This window comes from Trichosurus vulpecula, chromosome 4 (genome assembly GCF_011100635.1).
Source record: "Trichosurus vulpecula isolate mTriVul1 chromosome 4, mTriVul1.pri, whole genome shotgun sequence".
In the NCBI taxonomy this organism is placed as follows: domain Eukaryota; kingdom Metazoa; phylum Chordata; class Mammalia; order Diprotodontia; family Phalangeridae; genus Trichosurus; species Trichosurus vulpecula.
Genome location: NC_050576.1, coordinates 42,515,316 through 42,534,209, shown reverse-complemented (window position 1 = coordinate 42,534,209; position 18,894 = coordinate 42,515,316). Strand labels below are relative to the sequence as shown.

General features: G+C 44.7%; 1 protein-coding gene across 3 annotated transcripts; it reads left to right on the top strand.

Annotated features, from left to right (window-relative positions):
- The first annotated feature begins 317 nt into the window (after positions 1-317).
- Positions 318-18,505, top strand: LMO4 (LIM domain only 4). Of its 3 annotated transcripts, none has more exons than XM_036757651.1 (5): positions 318-1,288; positions 4,411-4,649; positions 12,576-12,672; positions 13,072-13,227; positions 17,891-18,505. In XM_036757651.1, exons 2-5 carry the CDS (start codon positions 4,414-4,416, stop codon positions 17,897-17,899), a joined length of 498 nt encoding a protein of 165 aa, XP_036613546.1. In that variant the 5' UTR covers positions 318-1,288; positions 4,411-4,413; the 3' UTR covers positions 17,900-18,505. The 3 variants fall into 3 exon arrangements, with proteins under 3 accessions (XP_036613546.1, XP_036613547.1, XP_036613548.1); XM_036757652.1 differs by lacking the exon at positions 318-1,288 and adding an exon at positions 3,844-3,917; XM_036757653.1 differs by lacking the exon at positions 318-1,288 and adding an exon at positions 4,099-4,167.
- Positions 18,506-18,894: the final 389 nt, after the last annotated feature.

The following is an 18,894-nucleotide window of genomic DNA, read 5'->3' as shown; positions in this document are numbered from 1 at the left end:
TCGGACACGCAGGCAGCGTGGGCAGGTGAGAGACCACTTCCAGCCTCCTTACTTAAGCCCCCTGAGCACAGCAGCAGCATTAGCAGCAGCAGCAAAGGGAAGCGGCGAGGGTCCCTGCTGTCTGCTGCTGCGGTTCCCCACCTGATACTGCCCTTTCCTTTCCCCCTCGTTCCCTCCACTTCTTTTCCTCCACCTCTCTCTCTCTCTCCTCCCTCCCCTTCGCCTCCCCCCTCCCACCCCCGCCTCCGGTTCCAGTCATCCCTTTGTCCTCCCCCGGATTGGCAGGTTTTATTATTCCGCCTGAACAATCCGGCCGCGCAGTGGCTGAGGGGCGCTGACGTCGGCGGCTGAGCTGGAGAGTAGTTGGGATTTTGCTCTGTCAGTAACACATGTGTAAGAGCCGCGGAGGGAGAGCGCGAGCGGGCGAGAGGCCAGCGCCGCCTTCGAGCCGGGCAGCGGCCGCAGCAGTAGAGGCAGCAGCAGCAGCAGCCCGGACAGCAGCAGCAGCAGCCCTGCTTCGAGCCGGCCGTCGGGCTTGCCCCCAGCTCCGTTCGCTCCACTCCTCGTGCCTGCATTCCTGCGGAAGGCTGCTCTGAGTGGCCTGCGAGGGACTCCGCCTGTCCGCCCGCCCAGCCACCCAGCCGCCCGCCCGGGCTGTTGTTGTTTCCGCTGCTGCTGCTGCCGCCGCTTTCTGGATCTCAGCAATCGCCGCCGCCTCCGCCTCCGCCAGACCAGAGCGAGCGAGGGAGGGAAGGAAGGAGGAGAAGAAGGAGGAGGAGGAAGGGGGGGCCGGGAGGGGGGGGCGAATATACAAAGTGAAGCCACATTGCCAAACTTGCAGCAGCTACTGCAGCAGTCGCCGCCGCCGCGCCTGAAGCCGAGCAGCTCGCGGGGGCCCGAGAGCTAGCCAACCAGCCAGCCTTGCAGCTGCTCGAGCGAAGCTGGAGGAGGAGGAGGAGGAGGAAGAGAAAGAGAAGGACTGAGACTGAACCCTCTGCTCCTGGGCCGGGCGGCCACTTCACTGGGGGCACCCGACCCACCAATAGAGCCGCGCATTAAAAAAAAGAAAGAAAGAAAAAAGATTACCTTGTCCCACCCTCTCCTCCTCCCCCCGTCCACTCCACTTCTGCAAGAAGAACTCGCTCCCTCCCTCCCTCCTTCCTTCCATCCATCTATCCATCCGGCTCCATCAGTCCACCAGCCCCGGGGAAGCCGAACGAGCGGCTCCGCTGAGATCTCGCAGCCGCCGCCGCCGCCGCCGTCCTTTTGCAATATAGGGGAGAAGCAGGTAAGCGGACTTGCTGGGGAGATGAGATGGGGAGGGAGGTGTGTGTGTGGGGTGGGGGGGCAGGACTGGGGGTTGGTAGCAGCGGGTTTGGTGGTGCTGGTGGCCCGGGGACCGGGAAGGGGGGGTGTCCTGTACCGTGGTTGTTTTCTTTGGCTGCTTTCCCTTCACCGTCCCAAATTGCAAGTAAACAATACGTCGGCTCAGATAATGAGAGAGTCTGAAACTATAGAGGAAGGCAGGCTGGGGGGCGGGCTGGCAGGCGGGTGGACCGAGCAGGAGGCCGGCAGGCCGGCAGGCAGGCGAGCACCAGGGCCGTCAGCTTTGTAGCGGTCCCTGCTTACAAAAGGGCTTGTTCGAAGAGGAGGGCTTGGTGGGGGGGAGGGGGGGAGCGCCTTTCCAGCCCAGAAGTGAAAGGCTTTGCCTGTTTCGGTTATGAATTGAGGTGGGGAAAAATAGTCTTGCCTCCCTCCTCCCCCAACCCCTCTTCACCCCCCAGTAAACACTATTTTTGAAACAGTGGCAGAAGGGATCAAAGTGGGCAGGGTTTTCTATCGGTGTCCTTTTTTAAAAAGAAAAAAAAAATTCCTTTTGGCTTATAAGTCTTTTGTTTCAATCCAGGAGAAATCCGGTGAATCACCTAATTAAAATCAAGACATGAATTAAGCATCCATTTTTGTACAACAAATTGCCAGCTCTACGCCTGTCCCTCCCTTGGTCTCCATTAAAAAACACCAGAGACGTTGTTAAAGGGGGGCTTATTTTGCCTCTAGCTGCCAGTTCTGCTTTCTGTTTCACTGACTCTGTCCCAGGACCTAAATTGCTCGGCTATGTAATTACTAGAATATAAGCCTATTTAACTTAAAAGCTTTTCTTTTTTTTTTTTTCCAACTCTAAATGAAACTTGATGAGGGCCCGTCCTTAGTTATCTGGGGAGTCAGTTTCTGGTCAGTCCTTGATTCATCATCTCTTTTAGATTTAATCAGCATTAAGGTATTGCTTGTCCTTAAGAGCTTTAGCTAATGGGGTTACTGGATGCTTTTGCTCAGTGTAATGTTTCCTTAAAAAAAATTATATGTATATATACACACATGTATAATACAGACGCATTATATATAATATACACACATACATACATGTATATTTACTTCTCACCAAAGATTCAGGATAAGCTGCATGGAATCTTTCCCCGCCTCTCTCTCTCCCTCCCTCCCCCCAACCCCCCCCCCCCCCATTTTAAAGGAATTCAAAGCGATTAAAACGTAAAGGGAAACAGTTTTAAGACTCTGGGCAGGAAATGCAGATTCATTTGGGTTAGGGCTGAAATTGTAACAAAAAGCAATTCCTCGAGTAAATGCATCAGATAAATCAATTTACATAAAGGTATGATGCATTCGGATAAATGCAATGCTAATGGGTTTTAGAGTGGTCCTGTTTCCAAAGTCTCGGGGTTTTGTTACAGCTTAATTGGTGGAGTTCTTTCTGGTTTATTGTGTGGTCACTAGAGACACGTTCAGGGACGCTTTCGGAGGAAATGTGTTTAAAAATCGGCCTATTTTAGGAACCCCGGGATTTGGTTCTTGATGCCCTCCCCTCTTGCCAGCTACCAAGTTGGGCCAGGGGCAGGCAAAAAAAAAGTTAGCTGTCTTTCTTCGGAGGTATCAGTCTGAATGCCTTTAGGAGATGGCCCAAAGCCTTGGTATGAGTACACACACTCGGCTTACAAAGGACAAAGACAAAAACATGCTGCTTAATTGGCAGTAACTAACTTGATCTTTTTATAGTATAAGTGACTGGAGGAACACTAGGAGTTTATTGGACTCGGGATCGGAGGCCACAAATTAATCGGTTTAGTCTAAGCTTTATAAATTGATTCCTATATTATCCCCCAGTTGCTGCCTCTCTTGTGGCATTCATTTAGAAAGTGTGGGGGAATTTTTTTAAAAGCCGTTTTTGGTGACAGCCTGGCTAGCTCGAATTTAACTAGTGTATCCCTTGGTCGTTCTCAGATTATCAGCAAAGTTCTTCCCTCCTCCTCCTTCTCTCCCTACCCCCCCCCCTTTTTTTTTTTGATGGAACAAAGCTTTAGCATTTAAATTACTGATCAAGGGCAGATTAGCGAGACAAAAGTGGAGTGTGTTTGTATAGGAAGTTAACAGGCGTCCTAAAGTTCAATGATCTATTATTCTGGCCGGTGTCCTGAAAACCCAGAGAAAACACTCATTGATCTTCAGAATGAAATGAGATTTGGAACAATAATGGGAGATGGCCGTCACCACAATGGCATGTGAAAGGTGCTGTTTAAAAAATCCGAAAAACCAGTTTCGCAACTTTACACACTGCACTCTTTCCCTCTCTCCCTCTCCCCCCACTCCCATCCTCCATCCCCCTTTCCCCTCCCACCCCCACTCTTTCTATTTCCCTCTGCTCCCTCTCTCCCTCCCTTTCAGGAAACTGAAGTGTTCCCAACTTGAGCTCCAGCTGCACTTCCCCAGAGTTGGGCATGACATGGGGGTAGGGGGCTGCGGGGGGGTGGGGAGCCTGGACTCGGCCTCCCTGCCTGCTAACTTGTCCACACTGCTTCTGCTTGTCCTCCTGCCTCGACTGCTGGGATTGGGGCTGAGGCGGTGGGGTAAATGACCCTCATTTGCTAGGGGCGAGATGCGTGCGGAGGTGGGGGTGGGGGGAGATAGGCGGAGGCTGGGGGCGGGGAGTTGAGAGTGGGTGGGTGGGAAGGAGGGAATCGCACTGCGGAGCCTCCCTCGCTAGAAGACTTTTGACAGTCGCCAAGCTGAAGTTGTCAGTGTGGGCTGCTCAGCAAAGTTCAGAGGGAGCCTCTTGGATTCGGAACCGAGCCCTGGGAAAAGTGCTTTTGAAAGAGGGTCTGGTTTGTGCCGCTTCCTTCCTCCCTCTCCCCACCGCTGCTGACCCTACCTCCCCAGCCTGTCCCCTACTCATCAGCAGCCCTTTGGGGAAAGGAAATTAGGACCCTCTGCGCACACACACACACACACACTCACACTCTCTAACATTCACACACACATTCACACGGGCGATCAGCCGCTTGATTCAAACCCCACCCCCCCTTCCCTGTTTTGTGTCTCTCTCCCCTTTTCTTCCTACAGACCATGGTGAATCCGGGCAGCAGCTCGCAACCTCCCCCGGTGACGGCGGGCGCCCTCTCCTGGAAAAGGTGCGCCGGCTGCGGGGGCAAGATCGCCGACCGCTTCCTACTCTATGCCATGGACAGCTATTGGCATAGCCGGTGCCTGAAGTGCTCCTGCTGCCAGGCTCAGCTTGGGGACATTGGCACGTCCTGTTACACCAAGAGCGGTATGATCCTTTGCAGAAATGACTACATTAGGTAAGCAGATGCTGCATGTCTGGGAGATCTTGTGGGGTGGAGAGTCCCAGGAATGCAAAGTTGGGGGGGTGGGTGGAAGTTGTACCTGCCACAATCAACTGTTGCTTCCCCACCACCTTTACTGGTGTGAAAGGTCTGAAAGAAGAAAAGGAGGTTGAGTTGGCAGCGGAAAGAGAAGTTAGAATGGTTGCTTTCTTGTTCCTTTTCTAGTTTTTATTTTAAATTAGCTGTGAACCCCCACGCTCTGTAAGAATGTCTCTTGGTGCCCAGCTTCAGGTTATTAGTGGGAGGCCCAGGGGGAAGACCCGTGGGGGCCCCCTGATCTCTTTCATGTGGCTGCCAGTCCAAAAGGAGTCCCCACTAAAAATAAACAAAAATCAAAAGGCAGTCTAATCTGCTTTCCTAAAGGTTGGGCAGAAACAACGGACACCCAGTTGGCTTCAAAATAAAACTAGTTAAGGGGAAGTGACTTACCCATGGTGGTATCTGATTAATTATAATATTTACATAAGCACCTTTAAACTTTTTTGAGTGGAAAGAGAGTGACTCATTCTTTATACTCCTTGTAAAAGACTGATTAACTATCAGGGTAAAGGCCTGTAATTCTGCTTGTAGCCAAAGAATCTAGTGGTAATGTTTGTCTTTATACTGCTTGTTTGTTATATAGAGTCCAGGAGCTTACAATCTTGGGAGGTTTGCAGTATAGAAAAGATTGATATTTCCTGAAGAAGAGGTCAGGATTTTTTTTTGTTTTGTTTATTTTGGGTGTCTGTGTGTGTGTGTGTGTGTGTGTGTGTATGTACCCACCACCCTAGTGCTCTAAACAGATTTGTGAAAAAAGAACTGTGAAATTTGTTAATTTTGCATTCTTCAGTTAATGTGTAGTAACATCATGATCTTTTCTAACAAGTTTCAGTGCAATTAATAGAAAGAATTCAGGAGGTCAGGTGCCTATAGGATCTTTTCAGGTGAACTCAAGCTCCTTAAACTCATTAATTTGAAAGGAGGCATTTGAAGGATTACACACATTTAATTTGAGTAAATGGTTTGATAGACTGATGCACATGAATGCTTCTAGGAGGTGTTCTATTTCAACATGCAGTAATTAAAAAAAAAAAGACCATGGTTGGCATAAGAGAAATGCAGTTTTAGGATGAATTGCATTCTATTTAAATGTTTGGGGGGGGTATTCTTAAGTATTATCCCCTCTTCCTTTAATAGTTAATAGGAAAGTTGTTGCTTTTTCCTTTCCTTGTGGAGCAATCAGTTGGTTTGTAATACCTTAAAAGTTTTTTTTTTAGAGCCCTGGCCTTATTCTCCATTAGGTCTTGAAGGATGTAAATACTATGTACTGAGCATGAATAAGGAAATGTTCATTCAGTTGTCTTTAGTTTAAAATGAAGGGGGTAATTAAGAGGTTTTTATTTATTTTAATAATGCAACCTCCGGCCTATGTGCTTGCCTTCTCAATGGACTCAATAGAAGAAAGGAATATAGGAAAAAAAAAGGGTTGTAATTTTTTTAAAGGGAAGTGACAGTATGGTAGTTACTAAATGTCCTTTCAGCAATAAATGTTGGGAAATCAGCACATGGGTGTGTGTGTGGGGGGGGGGCCACAGTGTGGTAATGCTTTTCTGGTCCTCCATCCAAGCAACACCATAAGCCTGACTGTGTTGTAATTAAACAGAGCAGAACTGGGGATAAGAAGAGGTTTGGTTTGAAGTGGGGGAAAAGGAGGCACAACTGTTCAGATTCAGTGAATGGTGGTACAGTTTCATAACCCTCTAAAGCGCCAAGCAAACCTTTCTTCTGATTGTCACTAATTAAAAAGAGAAGATGCCTCCAGTCCATTTGAATCTCCCCAAGGCAAGTTCAGGCATAAGACCTATTTCATAGGGGCCGAAAATGAATGCCCATTTTGTTTCTTTTCTCCGTGTTCTCTGCAATTACGAACAGGGAGTGTGATCAGCTTTGGGTGTTCCAGAGTTGATGGCCCTCTTCCATCTAATGACTTTCTCCCCTTTTCCCTGGATTTGGATAATTGGACTTAACTTAGCATGTGCTGGAGTGAGGCATTCACTGAAACTTGAACTAAACTGGATTACTCGAAGGAATATTTAGATGTTACTGGGAGAATTGTGAAGGGCGTCGAAGTCTTCATTTATTGAGCTGGACTCTGAAGAGTTCAAAATCTTCAGCTTGCCACTCCAAACCGAGAAGTCCAGGGACCTCTTCTAGCACCTACTACCCACCCACCCACCCAAATTCCAGAATGGATCTGGGCAGTTTCAGCGAGACTCTGGCCAGGCCTCCTGGGGGTGGGGTTTGAGTTTGTTTATCTAGAAGTGACTTGACCTATACTTTTCTCCCTCTCCTTCCATTCCCCACCCCCCAGTTTGAAGAGCTGTCAGTTCCCTTATCCGAGGCCAAATCCATGTGCACCGCTCTTAATCAGAGTCGCTGGGGGAAAATTAGACGTGAATAACAAAATGAAAAGCGGATTGATCAGCTAAAACGGCTGCCGCCAGGTGAAAGGGACTCTGGTGCTCTCCTGAGCGGGGGCTGGGACCACAGAGCGATTTATTAAGGGGCTTTTAAACTGTCTTGAGGTTGTGGCTTTTGAAAACGACCCAGAGCTGGCTAAAAGCAGCAGATTCTACCTTCGTGGGCAAGCTGGGAGAGGCAGGCAAGCTAGCGCGGCCCGAGTGGGAAGGAAGGGGAGCTAAAGTGGAGGGGAGATGGATTACCTTGCCGACCCCTCCCCCCATTCTTTTAAGGCTAAGGATCCTTTGGGTGGAGAGTAAGGACGGGGCTTCTGCCCTCACTCTCAAGATTTCAGATAAAGCTGCCGCAGCCCCAGCTCCAGCCGCCAGCAGCCGGGAATCCGCACACAATTAAAAGCTTTAATTAGAGGCTCCTCCATTTTCTCTTAGTTCTGATGGGCTTTATCTAATGAGATCTGGTCTCTGGCTTAGATCTGCTCGGAATGACGTGTCCGAAATGAATGAGAGCCCCGTTGCAAACAAAACATTTAATTAACAAAATTGGCCTGTAAGAGAGGGAGGGGAAGTCTGGAGGTTGGGGAGGTGGGGTTGAGGGGGGGCTGTTATTCCGACGGTTCTTAAAGGGGCCCAGGCCAGCCTACTCTCTGTCTTTCCACCTGCCCCCCCCCCCCATCTTTTGCTAGTCCTGGGATTTTGGAAACGCCCCCACCATCTTGTGCAGCAAAGTTGCTTCTGGACTCCTGTGCTTCCTGGTCCCTTTCAGTCTCCCTGCTCTTCCACCCCCATAGCTCTTCCCCCCACCCCGTTTCCTCCTCCTGTGGGTCCCGCTGCTGCCTTCGGAGAAGGAAGTTAGGGGGAGAGGCGGGTGGGGCTTATGGGGTGGGGGAGGGAAAGGGAAAGGAAAAACAGCGGAAAGCTGTGTGTGGGTCCTGGCCTGAGTGGTTTGCCCGACTTAACCGGGCTTGCAGGCCGATGAACTAGGCCAAGTGGGGGCTGGGGGTGCGGCGGCGGCGCACGAGCCGTGCCCCGACGGCTGACTCTAGCTGCGCTGCAGCCGCTCCCGCCGCTGCGGTGCAGGGTGGAGCGGAGCAGACGCCCCGGGCCTGGGGCGAGCAAAAGGGCGGGAGCTCCGCTGGAGAATAGCTATCGCCTCGCTGCTGCGTGCTCCCTTCTTTGCAATTCACGTGGCTCTCCGCAGCCGCAGTCTGCACCGTGCAGCGGGGCGGGGTAGGGGGCTGGGGGAGGGAGGAGACGGCGGCAGCAGCCTCAGCGGCAGCAGGGGGAGGGGGTTCCGAGGGGTGTGTGTGTGTCTGTGTGTGTTGGGGCTGGGGTTTGGGGGAGGGACAGCGGTGGTAGAAACCTAGGAGCCGCCAGGCAGGCGAGTTCATTTCCCTGGTAATCAACAGCAAGCTGCTATATTCAGAGAATGCTGTCCCTTTAATTGAACAGGCTAGGTAATTAAATGGCATTTTTCCAATAGGACGTGCTAGGTAAATCTAATAGTTGGTTATTTAATATCACTTTGAAGTCTGCCCACTCAAGCACAATGACAGCATAGTAGCATGTGAACTATTAGCTAGGAGAAAAAAAAAACCCAGGATCTCAAAAATTAATTAAATCGCATGCAATTTAGGGGGAACGTTTATCTTGATTTGTCATAACAGAATTAATTCAAGGCCTCCAATTCACTTGGGGGCAGATCTGTTACTCTGAATTAACCAAGCGTAATTTGGCTGATTTTTTTCCCCCTCTTTCTAATGCAGCACTTGCCATTATGCACAGCCCCCCTCTTAAGTATCAATAGCTTCTGGGGCTTTTAAGGTGCTCGGTCTCTAGTTATTCTGAAGTACCTTTAATGGACTTGGCTCCAGGCATAATATCTGTGTTGCGTTTCTTTGTTACATTTTGATATAGCTAGTACAGAATTTAGATTAAATATAGGAACTTGCAGAAAAACCAATTGCTTTTGGATCAGTAGCTGTAGATGTGCATTTTTCTCTTCTGATAGGTCGCTGATATATTTACTTGTAGGTAGAAACGGGTAGCTTGCCACCCCCTTTAGAAATGCTGCCCCCGTTTGCCTCTCAGTGTAGGAAACACCTCCAGGAATCTCTTAATATTACATGTTTGCTCCTTAAAGTAGTAACATAGTTGAAAATGAGCCCAGCTATTGGTCATCAGATTTCCAAGAGGATGCTGAGATATGATACCAAACTAAAAATAGGACTATCTTTCCCCCCTTCCTTCCTCCTCTTCTCCATCTCTTAACGTCATTGGGAGAGAGTTGGGGGCAGAGCTGACAAATAGGACCCAGCTACATGGGAGTTCTCCAAATAAGAGCGAACCACCTTTAGAATGCAGGCTTGTGGGGGATTTCTTCTTCTCAGGCTTCTTCTTTTCCATATAAGGGACCGCTTGATGTTTGTGATGGATTGCGTTGCCCAAATGCTGAAATATTAACGACCTTCTTGGACTGAGGACCCAAAGAAAGGAAACTGAAACCGATTCTGTCATCACAATTAAAGAGTCCCCTGGCTTTAATTAGCCTGACCTGGGGTATATCTCCCCGTAGCTTGAGTTAAAGAGAAAAGAGCCCATTAAAGTCCAGTCTGAGACCGATAGCTACTTAATTGAGCACCTAAAGCCTCGAGCCTTTTAAATCAAACACTGTCCTGGACAGTCCCCCTGGTTAGATAATTAACTCTCTAGCCTCACAGGGAAAAAAAAAAAAAAAAACTTTTCAGGAAAAAAAAAAAGTCGAGTTTCTAATAGTCGCCTTCATCTTGGGTGAAGGGGGAGAGGACAATGTACAGTGTGTTTAGAGACATCAACTGTTAGGCTCTCGAGGCCTCCCTGAAAACAGGGCCTCGAACAATCTCCGCGAGCATTAATATGTTGTTAAATAGTGCATTAGCCACGAGGAGATTTTAGTCATTTCCAAACTTTGTAACTATAATTTTCTACTCTTTTGTACATCATGTGATTGGAGATGGGATGGGGTTGATTGTTCTCTGAAAGGTTATGGAGGCAGTGCTGGGGAAAATAAGATGTATGAAAAGCTTTTGGATTACATATGACTGCACGGATTATTAAAATACACTTAGCTGCCAAAGACGTGCAGCTGACTTTACTCAGGGTGAATTGTTAAATAAATGAACACTCAGGCAGCACAATCAGATCGGTGCTGGGAAAGTGTGTTTTTAAGATGGTGTGGTACGAGTGAACCTGTTGGGGGTGGTGGCAGCCGTAATTACAGACTCTTGTTCTCAGAAATACTTATAGAGAGCTCACATTCATCATAAGAGGATATTTGGTCCTCGGTTCTAAGATTCTGTTTTCCCAGTCGCTCCCCCACCCCTACTCCATCCACCCCAATCTCCTTTAGTCCCCATCATGTATTTTGCCACACTGACAGGTTTTGAACTTTTTGTTGTTGTTACCTAAACTTGTTTCTTTTCCATTCCCTTTTGGGGAGTGAGAAAACCTGGCCTTTGCCCATACTTTCTTCCCTCGTGCTATTTCTCTTCTCTGCCCCCCACCCCTTCTTTAAAGTTTGTTGATGGTGACACCCAGAGCCTAAGAGAATACAGTTCTGGGAGGTGGGGGAGGGTGGGCAAAGGAGGGAAAAAAGGAAAGAAAGAAAAAACCCAGTAGGATTTCATCAATAGCCCTGAAGTGGTCAAGCTTTAGACCCCAACCATCTCCGTGGCCCCCAAGCTTCCAGGCAGGGCTGTCCTTTGGCTGGAGGTCCTGCTAGTGTATTATTCTAGCCTTCTCTTTGTAACCATTCCTGATTCTGCAAGAACGTGTCAATGTGTCGTGGATCTCAGACTAATTAGTTTTGAAATGGAGTTTTGATTGAACTCTTCAAATCGATGCTGCTGCAAAATTTGTTTCTCGGTCTTCCTATTAAAAGCCATCTTAAGGGGCAGTTTTACTACTCTCCCTGTCGTTCAGTCGATACATTTAATAACAACTTACAGGCTATTTTCAATAAAGTGGCGACAGCAAATTAGTAGTTTGAACATGACAAGCCTCCTCTGCAAGACCAGATTCTGAAAACTCAAAGCAATTATTTTTTTATACAGAGGCATGCTGCAATCATTCAGATTACGGGTATTCTATAGGAACACGTCTTCGAGTTTTGACACCAGCAGAATTTTATGACTTTATTTGGACAAGGAGGAAATGCAAATATTAGTATTTATTATGACACCTATACATTAATTTGTAAATCCTGGTGACCCCATTCTGAAAGTGGGTCTGTGCCCCTGCCCACTTGTTCCAATCCTCACCTTCCACTGTAGAATCATTTGGGTTTGATTTAAAAAAAAATGTGGATCTTTAAGAAGGAAGGATCAAAAGAAATAAAAAGCCAGCTTGTGGATACTCTCTGAAAGTGGAAGTTCAGTCTTCATTTAAAATCCCTCGTTGTGCCTTTAAACACATTTAGAAAATTATGTATCTCTTTTCAGTACGCTCGAAGCTCCACTTCCTTGTACTCTTCTTCCCCCCTCCCACAGCCTTTTCCCTCTTCCCCCTCCCCGCCCTCTCCCTCTCCCTCTCCCTCCACCCCCACCCCCCCATGGCAGATGTTGTGGTCTCATTTGATTGCATAGGAAAACTGCAGTGATACAGCAAACACCCAGAGAGATATGATGACAAATGGGTCCAGATCCCGGTAAATTACTTTCTGCTCAAATCGAAATTTCATTCAGTTTGTTGCTAGCAGAGATGAAGTAATCTAAATTGTGGACTCAGGAGCAGATAGAGGGAAGTTGGAGCAAGCATTTCATTATCAAGAGAGAGAGAAGGTTAGGATGAAAGAGATGAGCAGAGGCAAATCTTAAGTGTTGACACCATGATTGAAAAGGTTAACCCATACACATTATATATCAACCTGGATAGCAGAGAGTTTCTAATGGAAACTCTTCCCTGATGGAGGTTTACTGGAGTTTCAATACACTGAGCATGATGTCTTCTTAGATATACAATCAAATCCTCTTAACCCTTTTGATGACTCATATCTCAAGATATGATTAAAGTACAAAAGAGTTCTTCATATAATTTCAAGGACACAATGCATTTAAACTCCAGTCATGAATTGAATCCTTTTTTTATGATGAACTCAGTAATCTGATAAAAATGTGTGTAGTACAGAATTCTTTTGTATTTGCTAGAGGTGTAAGTCAATATTTTTGATTAAATCCGGTGCTTCCTCTTCCTGTGTGGTGGGCAGAAGTTAGTCAATCCCCTCCCCCAAAATGGGTTTCCTGTTTGATGTAAATCAGTTGCAGAACTCTGAGGACTGTGCCTCAAAAAGAACTTCGGGGTGGGGCTGGAGAGTAGGGAAGGATTGGGGGGGGGGCGTAGTTCTTTGACGTAGCTGAAACACTCATGGTTGTCATCACCTTTGTTTCAGGTTATTTGGGAACAGTGGGGCATGCAGTGCTTGTGGACAGTCCATCCCTGCCAGTGAGCTTGTCATGCGGGCGCAAGGCAACGTTTATCATCTGAAGGTAGCACTTGGCTCCCCTCTCATCCTCCCTCTGGCTGTTGTATTTCATTGTTTTCTTATCTGGGGTACTCACCTAGTATAAACTTTGCTCCTGTCTGTATACTGTGACTAGCAAGGGAACCCTTCTGAATAGTAGATCTTATGAAGGTGTTTTCCATGGGAGGGGTCCCTGTGTGATTATTACCTGTGTGGGCACACAACATACACTTCCATTGCACTGGGGCTGATATCCCTGGGAATTGCCTATTAGGAAAAAAAACAACAACCCAGAAACAAAAACTAAAACTCAAGTGTTTCTGTACTTGATAGATGCCCCCATCTTGAGTGGTTGCTCTAGACTCGGCACCAAAAGACTTCCATTTTACACCTGTTTCCAATGGTTTTTATCTTTCCTTTCCAGTGTTTTACGTGCTCTACCTGCCGGAATCGCCTGGTCCCGGGAGACCGGTTTCACTACATCAACGGCAGTTTATTTTGTGAACATGATAGACCTACAGCTCTCATCAATGGTCATTTGAATTCACTTCAAAGCAATCCACTACTGTCAGACCAGAAGGTGAATACCCAACAATTACTAATGAGCTTTCTTAGAGCAAGGTGGGACAGCTTGCCTCTTCCAACCTTGAGTTTTCTAGGCTGTGGTTTTTCTTCTGTATCACCCTTGTAAGGGATGAAGATGAGAGTCCAGGACTGGTGTTCAGAAACAGGGTGACCAGATGCAAATACTCTGAGGTGGAGGGATGCCTGTTAGGGAAATCTGCTTGTCTTAATTTGGTTTTAGCTACAACTTCCCTGAGGCCTGGGGCATGCAAAACCAAGCCCAATATGAAACTTACTAATTATCAGATCCCATTGGATCCTTTGTAGATGTGGAAACAAGAGGGCTGGAGGTAGTCATGGGAGGAAAATTAGAACCTTAATCTTTGTAAACAGGACTACATGTCTTTGTCATGAAGAAAAGAGCCCTATGTTGATGGTTGAAATCTAGACACCTGCCATCCCTCCCCAATTTGCTTTGGATTTATTTTTAGAATAGCAGTTTTACAAAACATACTGTAATACCGGAGGAGAGCATTTCTGTTGATTGGTAGGCTCATAAATTTGAATAAGTTATGACATTTAAAACAAAGTTCTTAGTCTTTCCAAGCTCTCTGCACCCCTAATAGTGCCATTAAAGATTATGTATCTCTCTTTCTGATCCATAACTTGAAAGCTTTTGGTCCATACTTATAGATGAGTAAATTATATAGGGGTACAAATTACGGCACGTTAGAAGGCATTTCAGAGGAAAATGGTCCGATCAACAGTTGTCCAGCACCCTTAGAACTGGATAGTTTGAGATCTATTTTAATCTCTTTAATAAGTCTTACAGCTATGCAAGCGAGTGCATTTTGATAACCGCTGTGCTTAATTTGTAACAATTACTGTCAACCTTCAGTTAAGAGACTGTTCATTCCACACTGGTCCAGAAAAGAGTGAAATGTACGAGTCTCACACATAATTTTATTCACATCATATTTCATACTGATTATGTATTGATGACACTGATTCATTTGCTCTTTACAGCGCCACTTGCATGGATATTAAATCTTATTGACCACAGATGAATTTTAATTTCAGATTGGTGATAGATTTTTCCATCAACTCTGATAGTCTATTTGACTTTTTCATCATTAACCCAGGCAATCGCATAGGACTGAGTTATTGCGTTGAAACAAAAAGCGCACACTTCACTTGGTAATTCTTTATAGATTTACAATAGGAACTTCATTAATGTCTGTTGCAAGGATCACGAAAAATAACATTTATCTGAAAAGAGGAATTCAGCAAGCTTCAAAAGTCTGGGGGAAAATAGTAGGTTTCTTTGTCTCCTGTAACTTACAAAGGCGAATGCCAAGGTCGTCTTCTTTAGAATGTAGGGAGGAGATGCCACTTTTAAAAAATATATATATACAATGTAGCCATTAAAAATAAAGGTACCACTGTGGTATAATGACTTTATATTTTCCTTCCCCCCACCTAAGTTATGAACTAAATTGAATTAAAGCTCCAGTCTCTGCCTTGGAAAGCAAACATTAACAAACTGAGTAAATGAAAGTATTTGTATTACAATGTCAGTTGATCAAGGAAACTCGATAGCATTTTAGCTAAGTACGAAAGTCCTAATTCTTGTAACTGTAACTACTTAATATTGGCAAATAGATATCAAAGCTTCCCCTTCAAGGAAATACAAATAAATGCAGCAATTCATAGATTTATATGGTTTGTGAATTTTAATGAAATAAATTCAGAGTGCATTCTTAAGAGAGCAATGAATTTGTTAAATGAATACTTGTAGATAGTCATTTCAAAAAAGAGGTAAAGTCTTTCCTGTTTATAGAGGGTAGCAAAAAAAAGGGAAATGTGCTCCAAGAATCCAGAGGTTGCTTCCTTTTTTCCCTCTCCTTCTACCATAATGTAAAAGCTTAATTTCTTCTTTGAATGGGATCTTAAGTTTATCACGAGTTTTATCCCATTTCTTTCCCTGGCTTTAGCAAAGCGTAAAAATGATTGTTATAGCTCTGCCATCATGCATGGTGAAGAATGGAGTAGGTAGAGAAGAAATGGAAAATTGGACCAGGCCTGTGAAGCGGGTCAGAATGAGGCAGTCCCATCGCCAACCAAGCACTGAGGGAGAGGACACTTAAGAGAAAAAAGAGAAGGTCTCAGTGTTGCTTTGCCGGCTTATTAAACCGAATTCGGCCACACTCAGTGAGGTAGATGAAGAGTTTGGGAAGGAAGAGGGCAGTGGCAGGGAAACATGGCTTTCTGTTAGATATTTCTGGATAGCATCTTTCCTATGAAATAGTATATATACATATATATACGCAACCCTACATATATATACACATGCATATGTGTATATGTATGTATGCATGCGTGTATTTCTGGATAGCATCCTTCCTATTTTCCATGCTTGGCATTGGCAGGAAAGGAAACTGGGCAATACTTCTGTTGAACAATAGAACCTATAACCTAATCCTAGCAATATACTTGTTTTAGCCTGGGAAATAGAAAAGGCCATACAGAGGGTCCCAAAAGGAAACAGTGCTTAAAAAGCATAAGGAAAGAGAATTTTAGGGTATGCACTTGTTAGATACTTTCTGAACAGCTGCCTGTTTTGGGGACTAATTAAAGCCCTTTCCCTGTCAACAGAATTATCTTACATTTTTGCCTTCTGTATGTTGTGAACATAATCCATTTACTAGGTAGTGAAAATAATCAGTTTACTAGGTAGTGGTTTCATAGGTGATAATTTGGGGCAAATAGAGTATATCACAAATGCCCGTTTTTCTCATCACCACCATTATTAATACTACAACTAATAACAATGAGTCGTGTTTATATCACACTTTAAGTTTGCAAAGCACTTCAGATACATCGATAAGAAAGCTAAGGAGGCATTCATAAATTCTTAGGAATTCTTTTTTTAAAAAATTTAGCTTCTGTAGCTTCTCTTTTTTCCAGAGGTAACAGCCTAATTATAGAGTTCCTTATTCTATCCCTATATTTATCATGTAGGAAAATAGCCATTTTTATTTTGTCATAGACTATAAGTCCAGTTACATGTTGAGCACATATAATACACACATAAAACCTACCTGCACTTCCACCGCTTATAGGTATGTATGCATGTATGTGTGTGTGTGTGTGTGTGTATATACACACATGTATATGCACACTACATATATGGATGTAGTAAGCTGATTAATTCAACATTGTCTTTTAAAGACTGCTTATTGTGTAGAAAACATACATCAACTCACTTAGCCCCTTTAAAGTTCCACTATGTTATAAGATCTGTCCACAGGGTTTGGAGTCTTCTTTTTTTTTAGTTCCAGTGTAGTTCTGCATCATTGATTGTGTATTCTAAGAAAAATTATTTCAAGCCTTTAAATCGGATGCATCCTCTTGAGTGAAATGTCAGAGTGCTAGTGTGTCAGGACCTAAAAAAAAAGAAAGGAAAAAACCCTGTGGGCTTTGTCATTTAAAGGAAGCTTAGTTATCCTCAGGAGAACATTTATAGCCTGTCTATAGGGCCAAATGAACACACTCAGATACCTTCCATAGTATTCTGTAAATCGCTGCCTGTTACCCGATTCCCCCTTCCACTTAAAAGTGAGGCTATCAGACCGTTGTACGGAGCATCAACGTATCTATACTTTTTCAATAAAACGGGAGTTAGATTTCATCCCTCCATTCACTTAGAGGAAAATTTAGAGTCTCCTAGTTTCCATATCACTCAGCAATTCTCTTGTAGTTATATAATTGGTGGCGTGCGGGTGTGTGTCCATCGTGGAGGACATTGGATGCTCATTTATTAAATATGCTTGCTGGCTGCTCCCTAATCTTTGTTCTGGACAGACAAATTACCTTTCTCACACTGAGCTTCAACTCTGGGGATTTCAGCCTCCACCACTTTAATTAGCTGGAAAGTGGGGGGTTGCCGTTACTAATAGACCTCAGGCTTTTAGTAACTTAGGGAAAGGGTGAAAAGAAAACTTCCTGGGAAGCTCAAAATGTCGTTTAAAAAACCATAAAAACCTAATATATATTATTTCATTTTGGTAATTGCAAACAGATTGTATTTGAAGACCGTGTGGATGATCATTTCCAACTTCCCCATGAAAGTCAAATTTCTCTTGAGCTAGGCACTTTTAATTATCACAATTCATTAACACATTGAGTGTGGAAGCACATGGGTTTGACTTCATGTATTGCCATGTTTATGTAACATTAAGTAACATAGCAGATGAGAAATCTGAATCGAAGAATCATATCCATAGGTCATTAGACATGAGGCTTGCTATAGTTGTAGAAGTAATATCTGGAACCATTGTAGTGGAGGGCAAGGCATCCTCTGTCATTATTTTTCAGAAAGGGGAGCCCATCCTTGTCCAATTTAAGCCATTCCTTGGAGAGGACATCACTCGGAAACTTTCTGAAAGTCCATTTCTTGTCTCATTTTCCCCACTAGTAAAATCTGTCTAAAATGTTATGCCTTCGCTCTCCAGCGCCTGAGTAAGTAGCGTAGAAAGCTTCAATCAAGTCACAGTTGGAAAGTAGTCTAATAAAAGGGGATTAGTGAATGTGGAGAAGACAAAAGCAGTCGTGTTTGAGTTTCCTATCTCTCACATTTAGCGTTTTGGCTAAGATGCCCATTTTTTTATTTCTTCCAGGTCTGCTAAAAGGTCAGAGTAATGCAGAATGCGTGCCTTCATCTCAAATTTTGTTCATCCCAGATGGATCCCATGTGTCTCCAGTAGACAAGTCACCTTTGTAGCTAGCCCCAGCGCCAGCTTCATACCACTGCACCTTCTTTATTCCTGATTGCCCTTCCCACATTTATTGGTGTATTAAAATGACTGAATATGAGCATTAAGGACTCCATGAACCTGGGCTAATGGGAGACTGTAGAGAATATGAAAAAAGATCCACCGGAGGACATCTTTGGGGGGGAGGGGGCTGGGGTGGGGGAGGGAAATGACTAATGAAGCTAATTAAAAGAAGCATTCAAATCTGCTTTCTACCCTCATTAACAATTAGCAGGGCACTGGCCGGAGTTTGTACCCTGTGTTTTTCCTTAACAACATTCTCTTTGCTCTCTGTATATTTAGGTGTCGTAAGGAAATGTGTTTCAATCCAAACTGAACATGAGATAAAGGAAAGAGATGTGGCTTTTGTGATACTCAATCACACAAACACTTTTATTGTATCTCTGTAAAATACAATGTATGTATGCATGTAAGTGTTTTTTGTCCTAATGTTGCTACTTCCCATGGCAAAAAAAAAAAGGAAAAATTGGAAAAAAAAAAGTCAGGCTCATAGAAGCTACCATGTAGAAATTCTGCCCCCCCCCCTTCTAATTTGCTGAATGAAGACAAATCTTTTATTTGTGATATTTTCAGAGACATTTGCTCCTAGTATGGTGTATTTAAATAATAAAAACTTAAAAGGAAAATACCAAACCGTTTTTGGTTTTAAACACTTTTCTTTTTTGTCCTGTATTTTGAAGACTTTTCAGTTCTGATGCTTTGACTGCAAGTTCATTTTATTTGTTTTGGGTAGGGGAGGTGTCATCTGTGTTTTCCCACTCTGCCAGTAAGGCTTTCTTCAAACTACTTCACCATGTCATCTCTGGCAGAAGTACAGGGGTAAGGCTTCAAACAGAGTGTTTTTCCCC